At 51.9% G+C, this 18,302-nt stretch overlaps 2 protein-coding genes across 2 annotated transcripts in view; one reads left to right on the top strand and one right to left on the bottom strand.

Moving 5' to 3' along the window:
- PAOX (polyamine oxidase) overlaps positions 1-16,933 on the bottom strand; it is an 18,846-nt gene extending 1,913 nt beyond the window's left edge. The window contains exons 1-8 of the mRNA XM_077762929.1: positions 16,889-16,933; positions 11,933-11,969; positions 8,702-9,247; positions 7,679-8,165; positions 6,171-6,370; positions 3,979-4,231; positions 1,409-1,521; positions 910-1,067 (exon numbers count right to left, since the gene is read on the bottom strand). Coding sequence (XP_077619055.1) covers positions 910-1,067; positions 1,409-1,521; positions 3,979-4,231; positions 6,171-6,370; positions 7,679-8,165; positions 8,702-9,247; positions 11,933-11,969; positions 16,889-16,933 — 1,839 coding nt within the window. The remainder of the gene's footprint in view (positions 1-909; positions 1,068-1,408; positions 1,522-3,978; positions 4,232-6,170; positions 6,371-7,678; positions 8,166-8,701; positions 9,248-11,932; positions 11,970-16,888) is intronic.
- A 681-nt stretch (positions 16,934-17,614) lies between these two features.
- Positions 17,615-18,302, top strand: part of ECHS1 (enoyl-CoA hydratase, short chain 1) — an 8,670-nt gene continuing 7,982 nt past the window's right edge. The window contains exons 1-2 of the mRNA XM_077762928.1: positions 17,615-17,639; positions 17,732-18,034. Of these exons, the coding sequence (XP_077619054.1) occupies positions 17,615-17,639; positions 17,732-18,034 (328 nt within the window). The remainder of the gene's footprint in view (positions 17,640-17,731; positions 18,035-18,302) is intronic.

Raw genomic sequence — 18,302 nt, 5'->3', positions numbered from 1 at the left:
CTCAAGGGCTGGAGCTGACACTGGCTCAAGGGAAGGGAGCTGGAGATGATGTAAACCGTTAGCAGAGCCCAGGCAAAGAAAACTGATACCTGCATGGTCTCTCCCACGCTCATGTACACACTGCACACACTCACACTCAAACACACACTCACATCTACAAAGAGGCAGGAAAAGGAGTCGAAGCTTCCTTGTACCCAGGTGTGGACATGGCCTCACCCAAGTACTGCCGCACACGTGGGAAGCTGAGGGGCACCGGAGTGAACAGAGCTGAAACCTTATCCGCCATAGTGAGAATTCAATCAGTGATGCCTCAAACCACACATTCAAGGAGTAACATTATCAGACAAGCAAACCGAAAAGGGATCATAGAACACATGGAAAACTGAACACGGTGCTGGGTGACACAGAGGAATGACTGTAAATTTGTAACTGTGCTAATGATGTTAGAGTTACACAACTTCAGAGGGCGCCCTTCTTCCTTAGAGATGCACGTGGGCATATCTGCAGGAAAACAGCCTGCCTGTGGGGCACAGTTCATGGTGGGGCGGTGGGGGGGGGAGTGAGTGACGGCCACCACCTGACAGCTTGGAAGCTGGAGACGGAGACCCAAAGATTCCGCCTGCTTGTGCACATCCGAAGTGTTCCACAACTGAATGTTTTGGGGCAGCATAAACGTGTTGTTTAGAGACGAGGTAAACTTGGGAGAGGAAGCTCAGCCGCAACAGTCTGAGAAGGGGTGTGAGAAGGGGCCTCCACCCCTGTTGTAGCTCGTGTTGATTGTATTTTGTTAGCCGCCCCTAACTCTCCGATGCTTTAGGCTATGTGCGTGTAGAATTCTCATAAAATAATACACGTGTACCCGTCCATAATTTCAAAAAGCCCGCGGACTCTGCCCACGCACCACCTCACCTGCGCCTCTGCGCCGTCCACAGGCAGGGGCTGTGCCAGCAGGTCCACGTCGGCCCCGGAGCTGCCCACCGCCACGTAGCTGTAGGAGCCCCTGGTGTACGGGGCGCTGTGCCAGCGCGAGCGCAGCAGGCTCCTGGGCGCGGGGAGCGCGGCGTTTCCTGAACCAGACACAGTGCGTTCGTTACCCTGGCACCACCCCTGCCCGGCCCCAGCAGCCTTTCCGTTTAAGACCCCGCAGTTGGAAAGTTAGGAAAGTACGCGGAGCAAAACCCAAGCCACGAGTGTATTCATCAGAGGGCTGTCCCTGTCTTACCCACTTTGCTTAACTCAGAACCCCCAGAAACAGAAAAAAAGAAGTGGAAAGTATTGGCAAAGCTATTTCAGTTCCTCAGAGATGAGAACTCGAGTGACCCCACTAAGAAGGGACGACTGTCCTCGGAGGCTGACAACGCCAACAGGGGCCCAGGCGGTGCCCTGGCAGCACACGCTTGCTCGGTACCTGTCACCCTGCGAAGTACTTGGGTCAGAGACAGAAGGATTTCCTCGTCGGACAGGGTCTCCATAAACTCAGACTCCAGCCCAGCGATGAACCCGCAGAGGACGTGGGCAGACCTGTGTGGGGACACACTCCTGAGATGACGGGCTTCCGGGCCAGCTGGGGCCACAGTCACCTGTGCAGGGGCGGTTCTGCAAGCGTGGGCCACAAACCCCAGGGTTCTGTGAGGTCAGAGCTCTTTTAACAGGGGCGCCTGGGTGGCTCAGGCGGTTAGGTTCCGACTTCGGCTCAGGTCATGATCTCATGGTTCTTGGGTTCGAGCCCTGCGTCGGGCTCTGTGCTGACAGCTCAGAGCCTGGATCCTCCTTCAGATTCTCTATCTCCCTCTCTCTCTGACCCTCCCCTGCTCATGCTGTCTCTCTCTCTCTCTCTCTCTTTCTCTCTCTCTCTCTCAGAAATAAATAAAAAAAACATTAAAAAAAATTTTTAATTACAACTTTAGAAAACTTGTATCTGCTGCCACTGACAGCTTGAAAGGTCCCCAAAACCAAGATGCTTTTCTGAGATCCGTGGTGACATTAATAAATTCAACTGTTTGATATTGTACAGTGAAATATGTCAACATTTGAAAGACTGCATGAACTGTTACTTTCAGAATGACCCAAAACACGGATGGGTGAAACACCCGTCAGAGTGTCAGGCAGACGGTGGGTTTTAGTGCGTCAAGGAGGGTCAGGCCCCACACCGCACCTCACCTTGAAGGAACTACCACTTCTTGAGTTTTCCTGTCGTATCAAAGAATAACCACAATGATCTGAAGACTATTTAAACACCACTCCTTGCCCCAGCTATAAATCTATGTGAGTTCAGACCTTCTCACCGACGTCAGGAAAAAACACTGCAGCTATTAAGCCAGATGGTAAAGAGACTAGAGGAAAAGACGGCACTGCCACTCTCCCCACTAAATACTGCTTTATAATTTTTTTAATGTTTTTTATTTATTTCTGAGAGAGTGAGCAGGGGAGGGGCAGAGAGAGAGACACACACACCCAGAATCTGAAGCAGCTCCAGGCTCCAAGCTGTCAGCACAGAGCCCGACGCGGGGCTCGAACCCACGAACCTCGAGATCATGACCTGAGCTGAAGTCGGACGCTTAACTGACTGAGCCCCCCAGACGCTATTTCTAAAGCAGTATTTATGAGACGCTATTTCTAAAGCAGTATTTATGAGACGCTATTTCTAAAGCAGTATTTATGAGACGCTATTTCTAAAGCAGTATTTATGGGGCGCCTGGGGGGCTCAGTCAGTTAAGCGTCCGACTTCGGCTCAGGTCATGATCTCGAGGTTCATGGGTTCGAGCCCCGCGTCGGGCTCTGTGCTGACAGCTTGGAGCCTGGAGCTGCTTCAGATTCTGGGTGTGTCTCTCTCTCTGCCCCTCCTCTGCTCACCTTCTGTTTCTCTCTGTTTTTCAAAAATATATAAAATGTTTTAAAAAATTAAGATTCATAGTTATTTTTCATTCTAAAATGTTATGTTAACATGCTATAGGTTTACCATTTTAAAAAATAACTTTTTAAATTTCTTAGTTTTAATCTCTACTGTGGAAAATGCACAGATACAACCCACATAAACAAAAGCTCTTTGGGATCCTTGACACTTTAAAGAGTATAAAAGGGGTTCCTGAAACCGCAAAGTATGAGAGCCACTGTCCTGGGCCACGAAGTGTCCAGGACTGTTGTCCCTACTAGTGTCCTGAGCACAGAGCATAGGCCAGAGAACCAGGCCTAGGGAAGCTGGCTGGGCCCCCCGAGCCTCCATTCCACTACCCATCCACACAACCCTGGCCACGTTTCTACCCGGGTGTCTACTTTATCTTCAGTGCAAAGGACACATGGGGGGGGTCCCCTCACAGGCTGGAGGAGCCCGTACATCCTACTCGCATGAGCCATGCCTGCACTTTGTCCTCCAAGCCAAGAACATGGTCCCCAATCCTACCACATCTGTGTGTGGAAACCAGACCACAACATACTAACCATGTCTTTTGATCTTACTGGAAAAATCAGTCCCTCCCTCCCTAAAGTATTCATGGTCTTATTTTCTGAGTTAGCACCAAGTCCATATTTACCATATTATTTATTCTTTATAGCTGGGCCATACAATTTAGGCACAGATGGGTCTTTGATTCCATGACTTGTAAGGGTATTTTGCTCAATTACTGCATCAGGCTTAAACATTGTCTTCCAGCCACAGACACATCCATGTTTCAAATTCCTCCTGCAACCTACAAACTGTATGCAGCTTCCTGCAGATTTCAGTAACTACTTTATTACTGATCGAACCTTCCTTCCAGGCCACCACTGTATACAGTAGGCTCTGTCTGTCCCTGCAGGGGTTAGGCCCCAGGTGTCTGTCACCAGGCGCTGGGCTGCCCTTAGAATCCCACCCAGAAATCCTCCAGAAGCGCCTCCCAGTGAACCAACCCCACCGCTGGATTCTCAGCCAAACTAAGGCCAACGAGCCCCTTCAGAGCTCACACCTATGCTTCCTCAGAGAAACTCAAGAAGCGTACATACTTGAAGGCAGGCAGGACGAAGAAGCCAATAAGCTTCTTGAACCAGGTGTGCCGGAGCTCAGAGGCGCCACCGTGCAGGGGGGACGCGTCTTCCCACACCACCTGGATGAACCGGCAGCCGGGCTCCCAGAAGGGCTCCTCAAACTCCAGGAAGATTTTATTGTTGGTCCCAAAGCCCATTTTCCTGATCGCTTCTGCCTTCTGGGTGGGCAGTGGTGGCTCAAAAAAGGTGTCCAGATGTTCTTTAAGAAAACCTGGAATTCACAAGTGGACTCAACTTACACCACATACATCTCTTAAACTGGAATTAAGAGTCCTGGGAACCCACCCTGACGCCCGTCAGAGGAGTCAGAGAGAGGGTGCCTCCAGGGACCCACACCAGTCCCAGCTCAACCGGGCTCCCAGGCACCAGACTGGCTCTGGTCATCGGGCTTAGCCTCGGTGAGCAGCAGCACCAGGGAGGGACACAGAGGGCCTGGTGGCCACCTGGTCAGGCAGGGAATATTGGCACGCCCCCAGACTGTTCTGAGGACAGTTTCTCCTTCTAAACCTTCCAACTCTCAATGTCTGCAAGCCATGCTGATCTGGATCGGTTTGGAGGAGGCAACAAACAGGCTTCATCCAGAAGCTACAGAAAGAGTATCCGCGTAACAAAAAATATTGAGTCTTGCCCAGACTCAATGAGATGAAATACTTGCAGCACAAGCCAATCTCCTTAAGACACAGATATCTTGAAAGTCAGTAAGTAAAGGACAAACAACCCAACGGAAACAGACCCGTAGAGGTCATGAGGACCCACAGAGGGGTCCCCTACCCTCCGCCAGAGTCACCGTCAGCCCAGACCCTCAATCCAGCGGTTCCTGCCCCTGCGTTCGCGCAAGTGTTTTGTTTTTGTTTTGTTTCGGGAGGGTTTAAATTTTATTTTAGAAAGAGAGTGTGTGTATGCATGCTTGCATAGAGGAGAGGGGCAGAGCGAGGGACAGAGGGGGGAGAGAGAGAAAGAGAGAGAGAGTCTCAGGCAGGCTCCACACTCAGCACAGAGCCTGATGTGGGGCTTGATCCCACAACCCTGGAATCATGACCTGAGCTGAAACCAGGAGTTGTACACTCAACTGACTGAGCTGCCCAGGTGCCCCCACACAAGTGTTTTAAATGCACATGGGAAACGCTATGTAAAACAAAAAAACTGAAAATAACCTAAACTTCCATCAATTTTAAGTAATATTGAGTAATGACATCTTCATATAAGAAATAACTATGTGGCTACGTGACAGGTGTCCTGGCTCCTTGTGAACAATATCAATAGTCACAGTAATGCACCTGCTGATTATAGCAGGGGCTCAGCACACACTGCAGCCAAGAATGAACACAGACATTGGTTGGGGGGGGGGCGGTAACCAATGTCACAGATCTATATGTACTGATTTGGAAACACTGACAAAAGTTTTATTAACCAAAAAGAGAGGGTTGGCAAAAGGGGAGCAGCAGAAGACTACGCCAGCACACCCAGTACGATTCCACGTGTGGAAGAAGGGAGCTGGCTGCGCAGCAAGCTCATCCACAGCAGCGCTCCCTGAAGGAACGCCGGGGCGCAGGCTGCAGCCACAGGGCTGGGCCCATTCCTCACCCTACAGCAGCTCTGGCTCCTGCTAGCTTGTTGAACTCAGACAATTAGGTGATGAACTTGTTTGCATCTGTCAAACAGGATGGGGACTCTGCCTGGGGAGTAGGTGAGACAGCGCAGGCATGGTGTGGCTCCCAACCACTCCCATCTTTTGTCAAATTTCCAACTCCCACTAATGGCTTCTGTCTAGGGTGTCAGATCTAGAATTACACAGAACCATATGCTTGACTCTTCACAATCGTACCTGGACTGAACCTGAGACCTGGCAGTCACACCCTTGGCTGTGCCCAAGAAGGCGGGGTTTGAGGAACCCCTGGAGGCAGTCCCAACCTGTCCATATGTGACCTCTGAAGGAGTAAGACATGGGTTTTCTCTTATTGTGAAACTCAATTCCAAAGCATGCAGTTGCTACAAAATACAATAGCATAATCCTGTCCAGGACTAGATGAAAATGTGAGCTCAGTGGCTAAACAAACACCACAGAGCCCACTGAGGTGGGAGAGAGCCAGAGGCCGGGGCACCTGGGATGGGTGACCAGACCAGAACCCGTGGGGAAAAGCAGGCTTTACCTAAGGGCACAGTGACAACGACATGATGCGCGGGGAAGCGGCCTCCATCCTCACACTCCACCAACACCGGAAACGTCTCCCCCGGAGAGGAGGCTTCCCGGAAGGACCCATTCCAGTGAATGGTCTTCACAGGCTTGTTAAAAACTATCACGTCCTCGGGCAAGGAGGCCATTATGCGGTTCGTGAGCCCCTGGTAGCCCCTAGGAGAGACAGAAGTGCTGGTGTCTGCAGCGGAAACTGCTGGAGGTGGTGGGCCTGCAGGGAATGAGGGAGAGCTGCGGCTGCGCCCCCCGCCCCAGGGGTTTCCAGTCCACCTCAGCCATGAGCAAGAGCGAACGGAGGTAATCGTGGGAGAAGGCCTCCTCCCTGCCCGGCCTGGCCCCCTACTCCTGATCACAGACGCCCTCCCCTGCCAGGAGCCTTGGGGTGATGCCCAGAGAGCCCAGGTGGACAGCCTGTGAGGGCCTCTGGAGTGCTCTGCGGGGGGGAAGCCACCCACCACAGGGGTGGGCTGTCTGTCCATCACGGGGGAGGAAGCCCTCACACGGTGCTTAGCACTTAAGAGGCCTCGTCAACACGGGCGGAAGAAAGTGCTATGAGATGCACTGCTTCTTCTAACCACCTTTGCTTGAAAATAATTATTTTTCCTAAGTGAGCAAAACTAGGGAAACAAACGAGCAATCTCTCTAAAACAGGGAAGACAAATGTCCCCCTGACCCTCTCACCCTTCCCTGCTTCCCAAAGCTCATTCTGAGGTAAATGGAAGGGGTCCCAGGGTGTATGGAGGGGGCCTGGGCGCGTGGAGGGACTCTGGGCACGTGGAGGGACTCGGGGGTACATGGAGGGACACTGGGGGTACATGGAGGGGGCCTGGGTGCGTGGAGGGTATCTGGGTACATGGAGGGGACCTGGGCGCGTGGAGGGACTCTGGGGGTACATGGAGGGACTCGGGGTGCGTGGAGGGTCTCTGGGTACATGGAGGGACACTGGGTGCGTGGAGGGACTCTGGGGGTACATGGAGGGGGCCTGGGCGCGTGGAGGGACTCTGGGTTAATGGAGGGGACCTGGGCGTGTGGAGGGACTCTGGGGGTACATGGAGGGGGCCTGGGTGCGTGGAGGGACTCTGGGTACATGGAGGGGACCTGGGCACGTGGAGGAACTCTGGGGGTACATGGAGGGACACTGGGGGTACATGGAGCGGGCCTGGGTGCGTGGAGGGACTCTGGGGGTACATGGAGGGGGTCTGGGTGCGTGGAGGGTCTCTGGGCACGTGGAGGGACTCTGGGGGTACATGGAGGGACTCGGGGGTACGTGGAGGGACTCTGGGGGTACATGGAGGAACTCGGGAGTACGTGGAGGGGACCTGGGTGCGTGGAGGGATTCTGGGGGTACATGGAGGGATTCGGGGGTACGTGGAGGGGACCTGGGTGCGTGGAGGGACTCTCGGGGTACATGGAGGGGACCCAGGTGCGTGGAGGGCTGACTGGGCAGGTGGGGCATGCACATACCCAGGAAAGGTGCAGTCCAGCCCGGGGAGCACGGTGTATTCCCCGAAGGGTGTGAGAGCCACCAGGTCCATGCTGTGGGTGCCGCTCACGCAGCACTCCACGTTGAAGAAGCTGTTGAGGATGGCCAGCTTGAGCTTCCTGGTCTCCTCATCCTCCAGCCAGCCAGCTGCGTGCCGACTGATCTCCTTCTTAAGGTACTCCCCGACGCTGGGCACTGGGGCGTCTGCCTGGTGCAGGAACTCCCGCGTCTGGTCTATGAGACCATAGAACAGACCAGCCATCTCCACCACCAGCTCGTGGCTCACACTTACCCCAGAGCTCGTGTAGGTCACAGAGGGCAAGCCCACGTGACCCCCAGTCTCAATCAGCTGGTTCTCCTCTGACAAGTCCTTTTCCTCTAGCAGCTGGTACTTGGCAGCCAGCTGGAAGACGGGGTTGCCCTGGGAGGGCCCGTGGATCCAGTGAGCACCAAGCTCTACCACGCCACCTGGGAGGAGCAGGACAGGCCACCTTGAGGTTCTCTCTCCACAAACGCCGACCCTGAGCCCTTCTCCGGGACCCCACACAGCCCGGCCCTTTCCCAAATAAGCTCTGAACACCAGCCCCAGGGCCAAAGGGTCCTTCCCTCAGACCTGGTTTAAGGGGAACACTTGCGGAGGGGTGATGGCCTGCACCTGTCTTGGGAGGACACGTGGAGAGCAGGCATGGGGGCAAAAGGGGCGCCTGGGAATGACCCGGAGGCTGGAGGGGGCGCTACCTGTGGGAAACAACGAGGGCGACAGCAGAGACCTAGGTCACCCTCCCAGCAGGGGCAGGCCCTGCCAACGGGGCACCTGAGCTTTGGGGACCATTGAACTTTGGCTGATTAAGTGGGGTGGAGCGGAGATTCACTCCGGGGACCAGGTAAGCCTTCCGGGTCGGTTAGCCCTGGGCGCAGGCCGGACCAGGAGCTGCAGAGCTCGGGCGGCACCCGTTGGGTTCCAGAAACAGGCTCCAGGAAGGGGTTACAGGAGAGGCGGTTACCGAAGCTGCGCTCCGAGCAGATGCGGCCGCCGGCGCGGGCCGTGGCCTCCAGGATCCGTAGCTGCGGGAAGGCCGGGGGNAGGAGCTGGGGGCGCGGGGTGAGGCCAGGCGCCGGCGCCAGCCCCGCCACGAGACACCGGGCTGAGCACGGGGTTCTGGTCCGCGTTGGTGGCGCAGCAGCGCGGGCCGCGGGCCGGGCGAGGGCGACCTGGCGGCCGCTGTGTGTGTCTCCAGCCCGGTGCAGACGCTGGGGGGCGGCGTGGGCGAGTGTCCCCTCGGAGGGAGGCTGGGGCCGGCGGAAGGCCAGACCCGTGTCTCCTTCCCGAGGAGACGGGAAAGGCGACCAGAGGGGGAGGAGGCGCCTCTGTCCTGCCTCGGAAGAGCGGGTGAGCGCCTCCACCTTGAGCCCGTGGGTGGAAGTCCAGGACGGTGTGACGTCAGGGTGGGACCGGGAGGGCTCAGCACGTCCAAATCGGGACTGTGACAGTCTCTCGGCGACGCCATGCTCTGCGTGTACGTAGTCACGTGTCTTTACACACCCGTGCACTGCACAGAAAGTACAAGGTTCAGGATGAAACGAAGGGTAAGGAAGAACTTAGAGCACGTCTCCGCCCCCCACGCTGGTCCCAGAAGACGTTCAGCACACCATCAAGCGTGCAGGCCTCTCCAGAGAATCCCCCTAACTCAGGAAGGTCTCTTCTCTACTGTCGTGCAGGAATTGGAAAGCCCCTGCCCTCTGCTCAAAGGCTTTCCTGTAACAACGTGTTAGAGCCTGTCTTTCCTTCTTAGCCCCGCACTAGATCCTGCCGCCTGCGTCCACCGGGAGGCTTCCGTGGGCTTTCTGTGGCCACCTGAGCCCGCGGGCGAGCGTGGCCTGGGACAGGGGCTCTGCCGGCTTCAGCCTCGCACCTGGAAGTTAGCTCCAGTCTGGGCAGGTGGTCTTTCAGTCTGGGTCTCCCATCTCCATCTCCCAAAGGATTCCCTTCTCTCCACCTGTGCTGGCCCTCCCGGACCATCTAGTCTTCTTTTTCCTTGATTCACTCACCTATTTTGGTGATGCTGAGGTGTCTAGGAGATCATTTTTTAAATGATACTGCAAATCTGAAAATGTCTTCGATTTGCCCTCACACATGATCTGTAGTTTGCCTAAGCAGAGAATTCTAGGTTAGAGACTTCTTCCTTCAGACTGTGAAGGCATCATCCCCTCCCTTCTAGGGGTGCTGTTAAGAAATTCACAGGCTTTCAAATTTATAATCTTTTACCACAGTGGAGGCTTGTTCCTCCCTGCAAATTTTCAGGATCATCTATTGAAATTTCACAATGTGGTGGCTCCAAGTGCCTGGATTTTCGTTTGCTGTGATGGGAAATCGAAGAGCCCTTGATCGGGAAAATCCTGTCCCTCAATACTGGGAACTTCTTTCATAGGCTATTTTCACTAATCAACTGTTTCTACCAATGACTTGTTCCCCCATTCGCTGTTTCCTCTTTCTAAAATTCCTATTTTAGGGAGTGCCTAGGTAGTGCAGTCGATGGAGTGCTGGGCTCTTGATTTTGGCTCAGATAGTGATCCAGGGTGGTGGGATCGGGCTGAGCATGGAGCCTGCTTGGGATTCTTTTTCTCTATCTCTCCCACCCCCACCCCCCACCCCACATGCTCTCTCTGTCTTTCTCTCTAAATTTTTTTTTTAATTAAAATGTCTGTTTTAGGATGTCAGAGGTCTGAGACTGACCCTCGAATGCAGTCGCTCCTGTTTCCCATCTTTGCCCTTTGCTCTGCTTTCTGAGGAATTTCTCCCATGAGGCTTTTGCTTCTGCTTTCACACTGTCTAATTTCCAAGAGCTCTTTCTTCTTCCACTCACGTCTGATTTTAGAGAAGAGAAATATTCTACTCTTGCTGAAGGAAGCAATGTCTGAAGATATGAATCAGAAATCTTGCAGTGTCATTCTCCTGCCTGATGTGTTTGCTCTGCATTGTCTCTTTCCTGTTTCTTCTGTTCCTATCTTCCAGGAAGACCCTTTACATGCCAGCAGATAATGTTTGTTTGCTCATGAGGAGGATTATACCAGAAGGCTGTTTGGAAATATTAGATCTGTAAGTGGGGCTTATCAAATTTGAGCTTGATTCTGTGGTGCACAGGGGCCTGTTAATTGGGGAACCCTCCATCAGTATCTCTAAGTCCTTCCTTTGGGTTGGCCAGTATTCCCAGAGTCTTCCAGTGTCCTGCCTGCAGCATGTAGGCCTGGCTGCTAATATTTCAGAGCCAAAGAGTGGAAAAGGGTGCAGAGGGTCAGTATCCTGGGTGCTGGAGATATACTCCCAACTGTGCCTCCCCCTGGATTTGCTCTGTGCAGAGACAGACATTGAGGCTGCTTCCAGGACAGCACCAGACAATCACCAGGGCCCCTGCCTGTAATCTTAACAGTTTCTTAAAGCATGAGAATACCTATTCAAATAATGCAAGGTGCAGAAGACTCATCCCTGAATAATGACAAAATTTTGACAAAGTTGCAGCCCTCATAGAACTCAGAAAGTAGACATACAAATATATATAAATATGTGATTCTCAATGAAAGGTACATGCAAGCAATACATGCACTTTATTTTTTTTTAATGTTTTTATTTATTTCTAGGAGAGAGAGAGAGAGACAGCGTGAGCAGGGGAGGGTCAGAGAGAGAGGGAGTCACAGACTGAAACAGGCTCCAGGCTCTGAGCTGGCAGTCAGCACAGAGCCCGACGCGGGGCTCGAACCCACGAACCGCGAGATCATGACCTAAGCGAAAGTCGGACGCTTAACCGACTAAGCCACCCAGGCGCCCCAATACATGCACTTTAAAAGAATGACATTGGAAGACGTGTTGCCATAGGCAGAAGCAGTGTCTGAAATTCTGGCAGAGTGCCCAGACGGTAGGCTGACCCGTCTCTGGACACTGAACAGTTTCTGTGACTGGGCATATAAGCATCCAAGCAGACCAGGGCACCCACGGGTGGCTGCCTCTGGAATGGCCTCTGCCTCTGGGGGCCGCAATGGTTGGGGGCAGCTTTTGTGTGCTGCATGCTGGGCATGTTGCCCTGGGCTCCTCCCTCCCCACATCCCCCCCCACCAATCCCCTCTGTACCCCATCCCTGCTTCCCAACAGGGTCCTTGACATCTGTCTGGTGCAGGAAAAGTGCGGGGATAACACAGTGTGCTGGTTCTGCGAGGTGCGCCCTCTGTCTGGAGGCGCTCACCTGATCCCTGCACGGCCCCTGGCAGGGACGCGAAGCCCTAGGAGGAAACCGGAGGCCACAAGGAACCCAGCAGCAGTGCCAGGCCTAGGACCAGCTCACAGAGCTGACCACTTACCCCTGGCCTTGTCACTCAGCCCGACATCCCTGCCAATCTGGTAAATCCAATGAAACATATGTTTGGGGTGCAGTCACCCTGACCCTAGTGTCACCTGTTTGCTGGAAGAGACAGCTCTCCTTTTGGAGGAAGCTTTACCCCCCACTGTAGCACCTGGAGTAAAACCTGGTTCACGGGGCTTCCTCCTCAGAGTTTCCCCTATAGGCCCTGGGGACCCCCCAGGGTTCAACTCAGCAGGGTCACTGGGCTGGACGGTGACCACTGAGGACACTTCAGCCCACAGACTAAAGACTCTCTGACATCCCAAACTCCAGAAAGTGGCCACTGGTCTCTGGGTCTCTCACAGGTGTGCCCATGGTGAGGGCCCTGATGTGACCCCTGACATCAAGCTGGTGGTGGAGCCCAAGAAGCCCATCTGTTACCAAAGTGGCTAGTTCCTACTCAGTACTGTTTGCCAAATAACCAAATAGTATTTAATGGCAAGCCGGTAATTTATTCAATGACGAGAGAATGGAGAAGGGGTGCACATGCTCTAAAGGTACCTTCCCCTGGAGTGCAGGATGGAGCCCTAGCCTGGGGCCACACATCCAAAGGCAGTGGAGAGTGGTCCCTTTTCTTCCCTTCCTTTTCTCAAAACCACCACCTTCTACTCATATGGTCCAAAGAATATTTAAGTGTAATCCTACATTTTTCTGCCTCCATATTTATAAACAAGAAACAAATACTAAAGAATCTATTGCTGTTAAGAACACATGCTCTGGAGTTTGATGACCCAGATTTAAATTCAGCTTGATCTTTTCCTACATGACCCTCACTCTTGGTGCCTGAGCACCATTGTGGTAAAGGGAAAGATCTCAGTGCCTTCCCCACAGGGCTGCCTCAGGGTCCAATGACATTAGGGAGCCAGAGAGTAAGGTAAAACTAAAAACGGTAGCCATCATTTTTATAATACTTTCCTATACTTATCAGGTATTATTTATCATGTATTAATTTTAACATCAGAGAAACAAAAACCCTAGTTTGGAAAAATCCAAGATGGATGTTAAGCTTCCAAAAATAATCATGGTCTGAAGAAAAAAATATAAATTTTAAAACTTGTTGCCCTGCATCAGGTTCTGTTCATTGTATATCTGCTTCCTGTTGATAAGTGGAATAATAAAGACACAGGTTCTATTTAAAAAAAAAAAAAAAGGTACCTTCCCCTGGATTAAGTCTCATGGTCAGGGTTTTATGGTGCAGGATAATTAAGGGGCTGGTAAGCAAGCTGACAGGGGTTTTCAGGGAAGCAGGAGGCTTTCTTGAAGTCAGTGCACCTCTTTTTTTCCCTTAAATAGGCGCAGTGGATCTGTCGGGGTGCTAGCAGGTGTTTTCTGTTATTACAATTATATGGTAACAATCCCAAGGTCATCTGGAGGGTCAGCCCACTGTTGGAATTGGATCAAACTAGTCAAAAACTGGGTTGTGGGGCTTGTTTGGAGCTCATGGCTTCCGGCCCTGGCCTTCGTTTTGGGTGGCAAGCATCACCTGTAAGCAGGGCTAGAAGACCGGGTCACTGTGGCTTGTCTGGAGCTTCTTAGGGAGTTTGTAGTGACATGCCCACTGCCGCTGGCATGGCAGCACAATGCCGCCTCCGAGGACACAGCCCGTGGGGCCGCGAGGGACACACCTGCATGCCCACCCTTCAGGAAGGGAGGCCTCCTAGTCTGGGCCTTGGCCACCCGGGGCAGACTAACTGGCCAGACGCCCTCTCTCCAGGCAGTGTCTGACAGCTGCACCCCGTCCGCGGGCTGGGACGTCCCTGCCCTGCCCTGCCGTCTGGCTCCGTCACCCCTGAGACTACCCAGCGTCATGTTTCCGGCCATCCTGTCCCTTTTCCTCTGCCAGTGGCCACCCAGAAACAGGCCTCAGTCGAGGTGTTTGATGACGTCCACGCCCCAAGCATCTGGGGTCTCACTGGCCGTGACTTTCTCCTTCTCCACCAGCCGGCCTGTTCTGCTGTGGAAGGTAAAATGAGAATGGAGTCACTTATGTCAAGAAGTTTTTATTTATTTTATTATTATTTTTTATTTCTGAGAGAGAGAGAGACAATGTGAGCAGGGGAGGGGCAGAGAGAGAGGGAGACACAGAATCAGAAGCAGCTCCAGGCTCCGAGCTGTCAGCACAGAGCCCGACGCGGGGCTCGAACCCACGAACCGCAAGACCATGACCTGAGCTGCAGTCGGACACTCAACTGACTGAGACACCCAGGCGCCCCAGTCAAGAAGTTTTCAAATGGAGCCAGGAGGCCTTCAAGGATGGGCCTATTCTGGGGCGCCTGGGTGGCTTAGTCGGTNTATTCACTTCCTTACCATTTAAAGCCATGAACTCTGAACTGGGCCAGACTGCAAATCCTCCAAGGACTCTGCCCAAACACCTGCGATGCAGTACAGAAAGACTTTGCTTTGTGATAGCCTTAGCAATCGATTATATTCAGCCAAGATTAGCTTTCTACTCCCCACACCAATCAAAATTCTTAGTAAACAGTGCATACAAGCATTCCCTTTGGTCTTAATAAAGCCCTGACTTGGGGCGCCTGGATGTCTCAAGTCGGTTAAGTGTCAGACTCTTGATTTCAGGTCAGGTCATGATCTCACGGTTCGAGGGCTCCGGCTCTATGCAGACACTGTGGAGCCTGCTTGGGATTCTCTCTTTCCCTCTCTCTGCCCCTCCCCTGCTCATGCTTTCTCTCTCTCTCAAAATGAATAAATAAATGTAAAAAAGATAAAAATAAAAAACCTTGACATTTTCCCCTAGGAGGACACAATTTGGGTTGTGTCCAAATCTCTACTCCCCAAATTGCAAATCTGAGACACCAAATGATGCTTTTGTTTTACTTCAACTCTGCCTCTTTTCTCAGTCAACACTGGTAAGATCAGGATCACGAGGGGTTGCAGAGGCCTGTTCAGAAAGTTTGAGATTCTGCCCTGATCATTCCTGGATAAGAATCTGGCCAAAACCGGGTCTGGGGGATTCAAACTTAATTCTGGCTCAATCCCCTGGATCTTCTTCTTATTTGACGCAACCCCACACTGTGAAGGCAGGGACCGCTTGGCTGAATATGCTCCGTGTGTACCCTCCCCCGGCCCAGTGGTGGCCCACGCAGACTACATCTGGATGGAAAGCCTGGGTGCACTTAGTGGGTGATTGGAGAGAAGGCAGAGTTCACAACCTGAGCTTATGGCTGGGGAGAGAGGACAGCTAGGCTGACACTTGGGAGAGGGGGCACCTTAGTCCCCAGGCTGTGGAAGAGGAAGTTTCCTGCTCTGTGTGTCCCTTCACTGTGGCACCACTGCCTGAGTCAAACTGAAGCTGTAACTAGCCCTGTGACTGGTAGCTCGGTCTGTCATCCTCATCCCACATTCTTGGAAACAGAAAGGTCCCATGGCCATGGCCAGGGGTAGACTACTCAGCTGTGTCTGAGGACTCCAGCACACACAGGACACACCTTGTTTCAATCATGACCTTCTGCTGACTAGCCCAAGGGCCACCCCTGGCCATTAAGGTTGCAGCTACTCAGTGATGTTGCCCATGTGACTTAAGTAAATCAGGTTGTCCAGTTTTTGTAAATGGCTTTACTGATTACAGTTCATATGCCATACAGCTCACTCGTGTAAAGTATACAATTCATTGGTTTACAGGGTATTTACAGAGTTGTGAAACCATTACCACGAGCAACTTTAGAACATGCTCATCACTCAAAAAAGAAACCTCCTTCTTAGCAGTGCCTCACACCCCTTCGCCCCTGGCAATTGCTGATCTAGTTTCTGCCACTGTGGATTTGTCTATTCTGGACACTCATGCAAATGGAGTCATACAACAGTATGTGGCCTTTGGTCTGACTTCTTTCACTTAGTGTATCGTTCATCCACGTTGTCGCAAGTGTCAGGACACCTCATTTCTTTTTATTGCCAAATAACATACTATTGTATATTCTAATCCATTTTAATGTATCCATTGTATAGACATATCACATTTTGTTTATCCATTAACAAGTTGATAGGCATTTGGGGTTTTTTGCCACATTTTTGATATTATGAATAACACTTACTACGAACATTCATGAACAAGCCTTTGTGTAGACATATTTTTATTCTCTTGGGTATATACCTAGGGGTAGAATTGCTGGGTTATATGGTCACACTGTTTAACCTTTTGAGGAACTGGCAGACTATCTTACGAAGTGACTGCATCATTTTACATTCCAAGCAGCAATGAAGTCTTCCAATTTCTCCACATCCTTGCCAACAGTTGCCACTGTCTGTCTTTTTTGGTTATAGCCATTCTAGTGTATATGAAGCGATACCTCATTGTGGTTTTGACTTGTACTTCCCTAGTGACTGATACTGAGCACATTTTTGTGTGCACATTGGCCATCTGCATATCTTTATTGGAGAAATTTCTGTTCAAGTCTTTACCCATTTATTTTTTTAGTAATTGCTACACCAAACATGGGACTCGAACTCACGACCCAAGATCAAGAATCGCACGGCCTTCCGACTGAGCCGTCTAGGCACCCCTCCTTTGCCCATTTTTTAATGGTTTGTCCTTTATTATGGAGTTGAAAGTGTTTTTATATATTCTAGACACAAGACCCTTATCAGATACATTATTTGCAAAAATTTTTCTCATTCTGTGGGTTGTCACTTTCTTCATGGAGTCCTTTGAAATACAAAGCTTTCAATTTTCCTGACGCCCAATTTATATGTGTGTGTGTGTGTGTGTGTGTATACACAAATAGTATGTATATATATATATATACTACATATATATACACACACATACCACAATAAAGGAAACCTCACCAAAATGGAGTCCGGAGGCCAGAAGGGGGAGCCATACCACTCCATGCGGATTACAGGAAGAATTGTGAATTACAGACCCAACACAAGAATCCTCAAAAGGAAAGAATCATTGATTACAGGACCCAACAGGAAGAGGTGAACACCGCATCTGCACAAGGACCACCCCTGTAACTCAGCCAAGAGATGCTCATCACCGGAACTTACTTCTCTCCAAAGGACTTTAGTTTGAAGCAATGCTTCCCAATGTCCTCCATAAAAAAAGTTCCTCTCCTCTCTTGGACTGGACAATAGCTTGCATGTCCCTAATTGGAATTTTCTATTTCCAAATAAACCCATTTTTGCTGGTAAAGTTAAGTGACTTTTATTTTGAGCCTAATACATTTTTTTCTGTCACTTGTATTCTTGTCCCTAACTTCATGGAGGACAGCAGTCACCCTCCTCAATACCAGCCCTGGGGTCTTAGAAACTTCTTTCACGCTGGGGCCATTTCATTTTGTGTGCTTGTCACATTGGTGTAGCCCACCCGGACACAGTCTCCTTTAGCACAGAGTTGGCGATCCGTTTGTTTGCATTAAAAGGTCTTTATTCTACCCTTTCAGGCTTGAAATAAACTTTGCCGAGTATTCGGTTCTGGTTTGAATTTTTTATTTATTTAAAACATCAGTTCTACTTTTCACATGTAGACGATCTGGTTTTTGTCTCCATTTGCAGAACCTGCAAATACAAATGGAGGCCGGGGGTCTGAGCCCTTGTAAGTTATAACCAAAATAATTTAAATACATTTAAAAGGTCATTGTTTAAATTTAGTTAAATCTTACTTTCATAAAGCTACCCATAATCTAGTATTCAGCAGCTACCTGGTCGTCAACGTGAAGCACCCGTATGGTGCTGCACGCACGCTGTGTCTAGGCCTACAAATACACAGACGTCGGTGCTGGACACCACGCAACGCCGCGCGCGGGCCCGGGACGCCCCAGCGCGGGGAAGCGGGGGCGAAGCACCCCCAGGATGCCTGCCACGCCCGGGACCGCGCTCCGGAACCATCCCTCCGTTCTGCTCGGCTCCTCACGAGCGGGCCCTTGCTGCCAACGCGTCTCCCCCGCATCTCAGAGCTTCTTTCCGAAAAGCAGGATCTCCGACCCCGCGGTGAGGTGCAGGACGGGGGGTGAGACTCAAGGCGTCCCTGGGGGCGCACGGGCTTGGGGCCCCCGAGCCCCCCGGGGAAGCCGCGCGGGGCTTGTCCCGAAAGTGGGGGAACGTGCCCGGAACGGCTCGGAAAGACCGAAGGCTAAAGGTCAAGGTCAAGAGGGGGCTCAGGCAGCCCCTGCGACCCTTCCAAGCACGTTGGGCGGCCAGACCCGGGTCACCACGGGCGGTCACACGGCGGCGGGCCTGGCCCTCGGCATCTTCAGGG

The sequence above is a fragment of the Crocuta crocuta genome, unplaced genomic scaffold, assembly GCF_008692635.1.
Source record: "Crocuta crocuta isolate KB4526 unplaced genomic scaffold, BGI_CrCroc_1.0 scaffold466, whole genome shotgun sequence".
Classification (NCBI taxonomy): Eukaryota; Metazoa; Chordata; class Mammalia; order Carnivora; family Hyaenidae; genus Crocuta; species Crocuta crocuta.
Note: the sequence above shows the minus strand (reverse complement) of the source record. Positions and strands in the feature narration are given on the sequence as shown.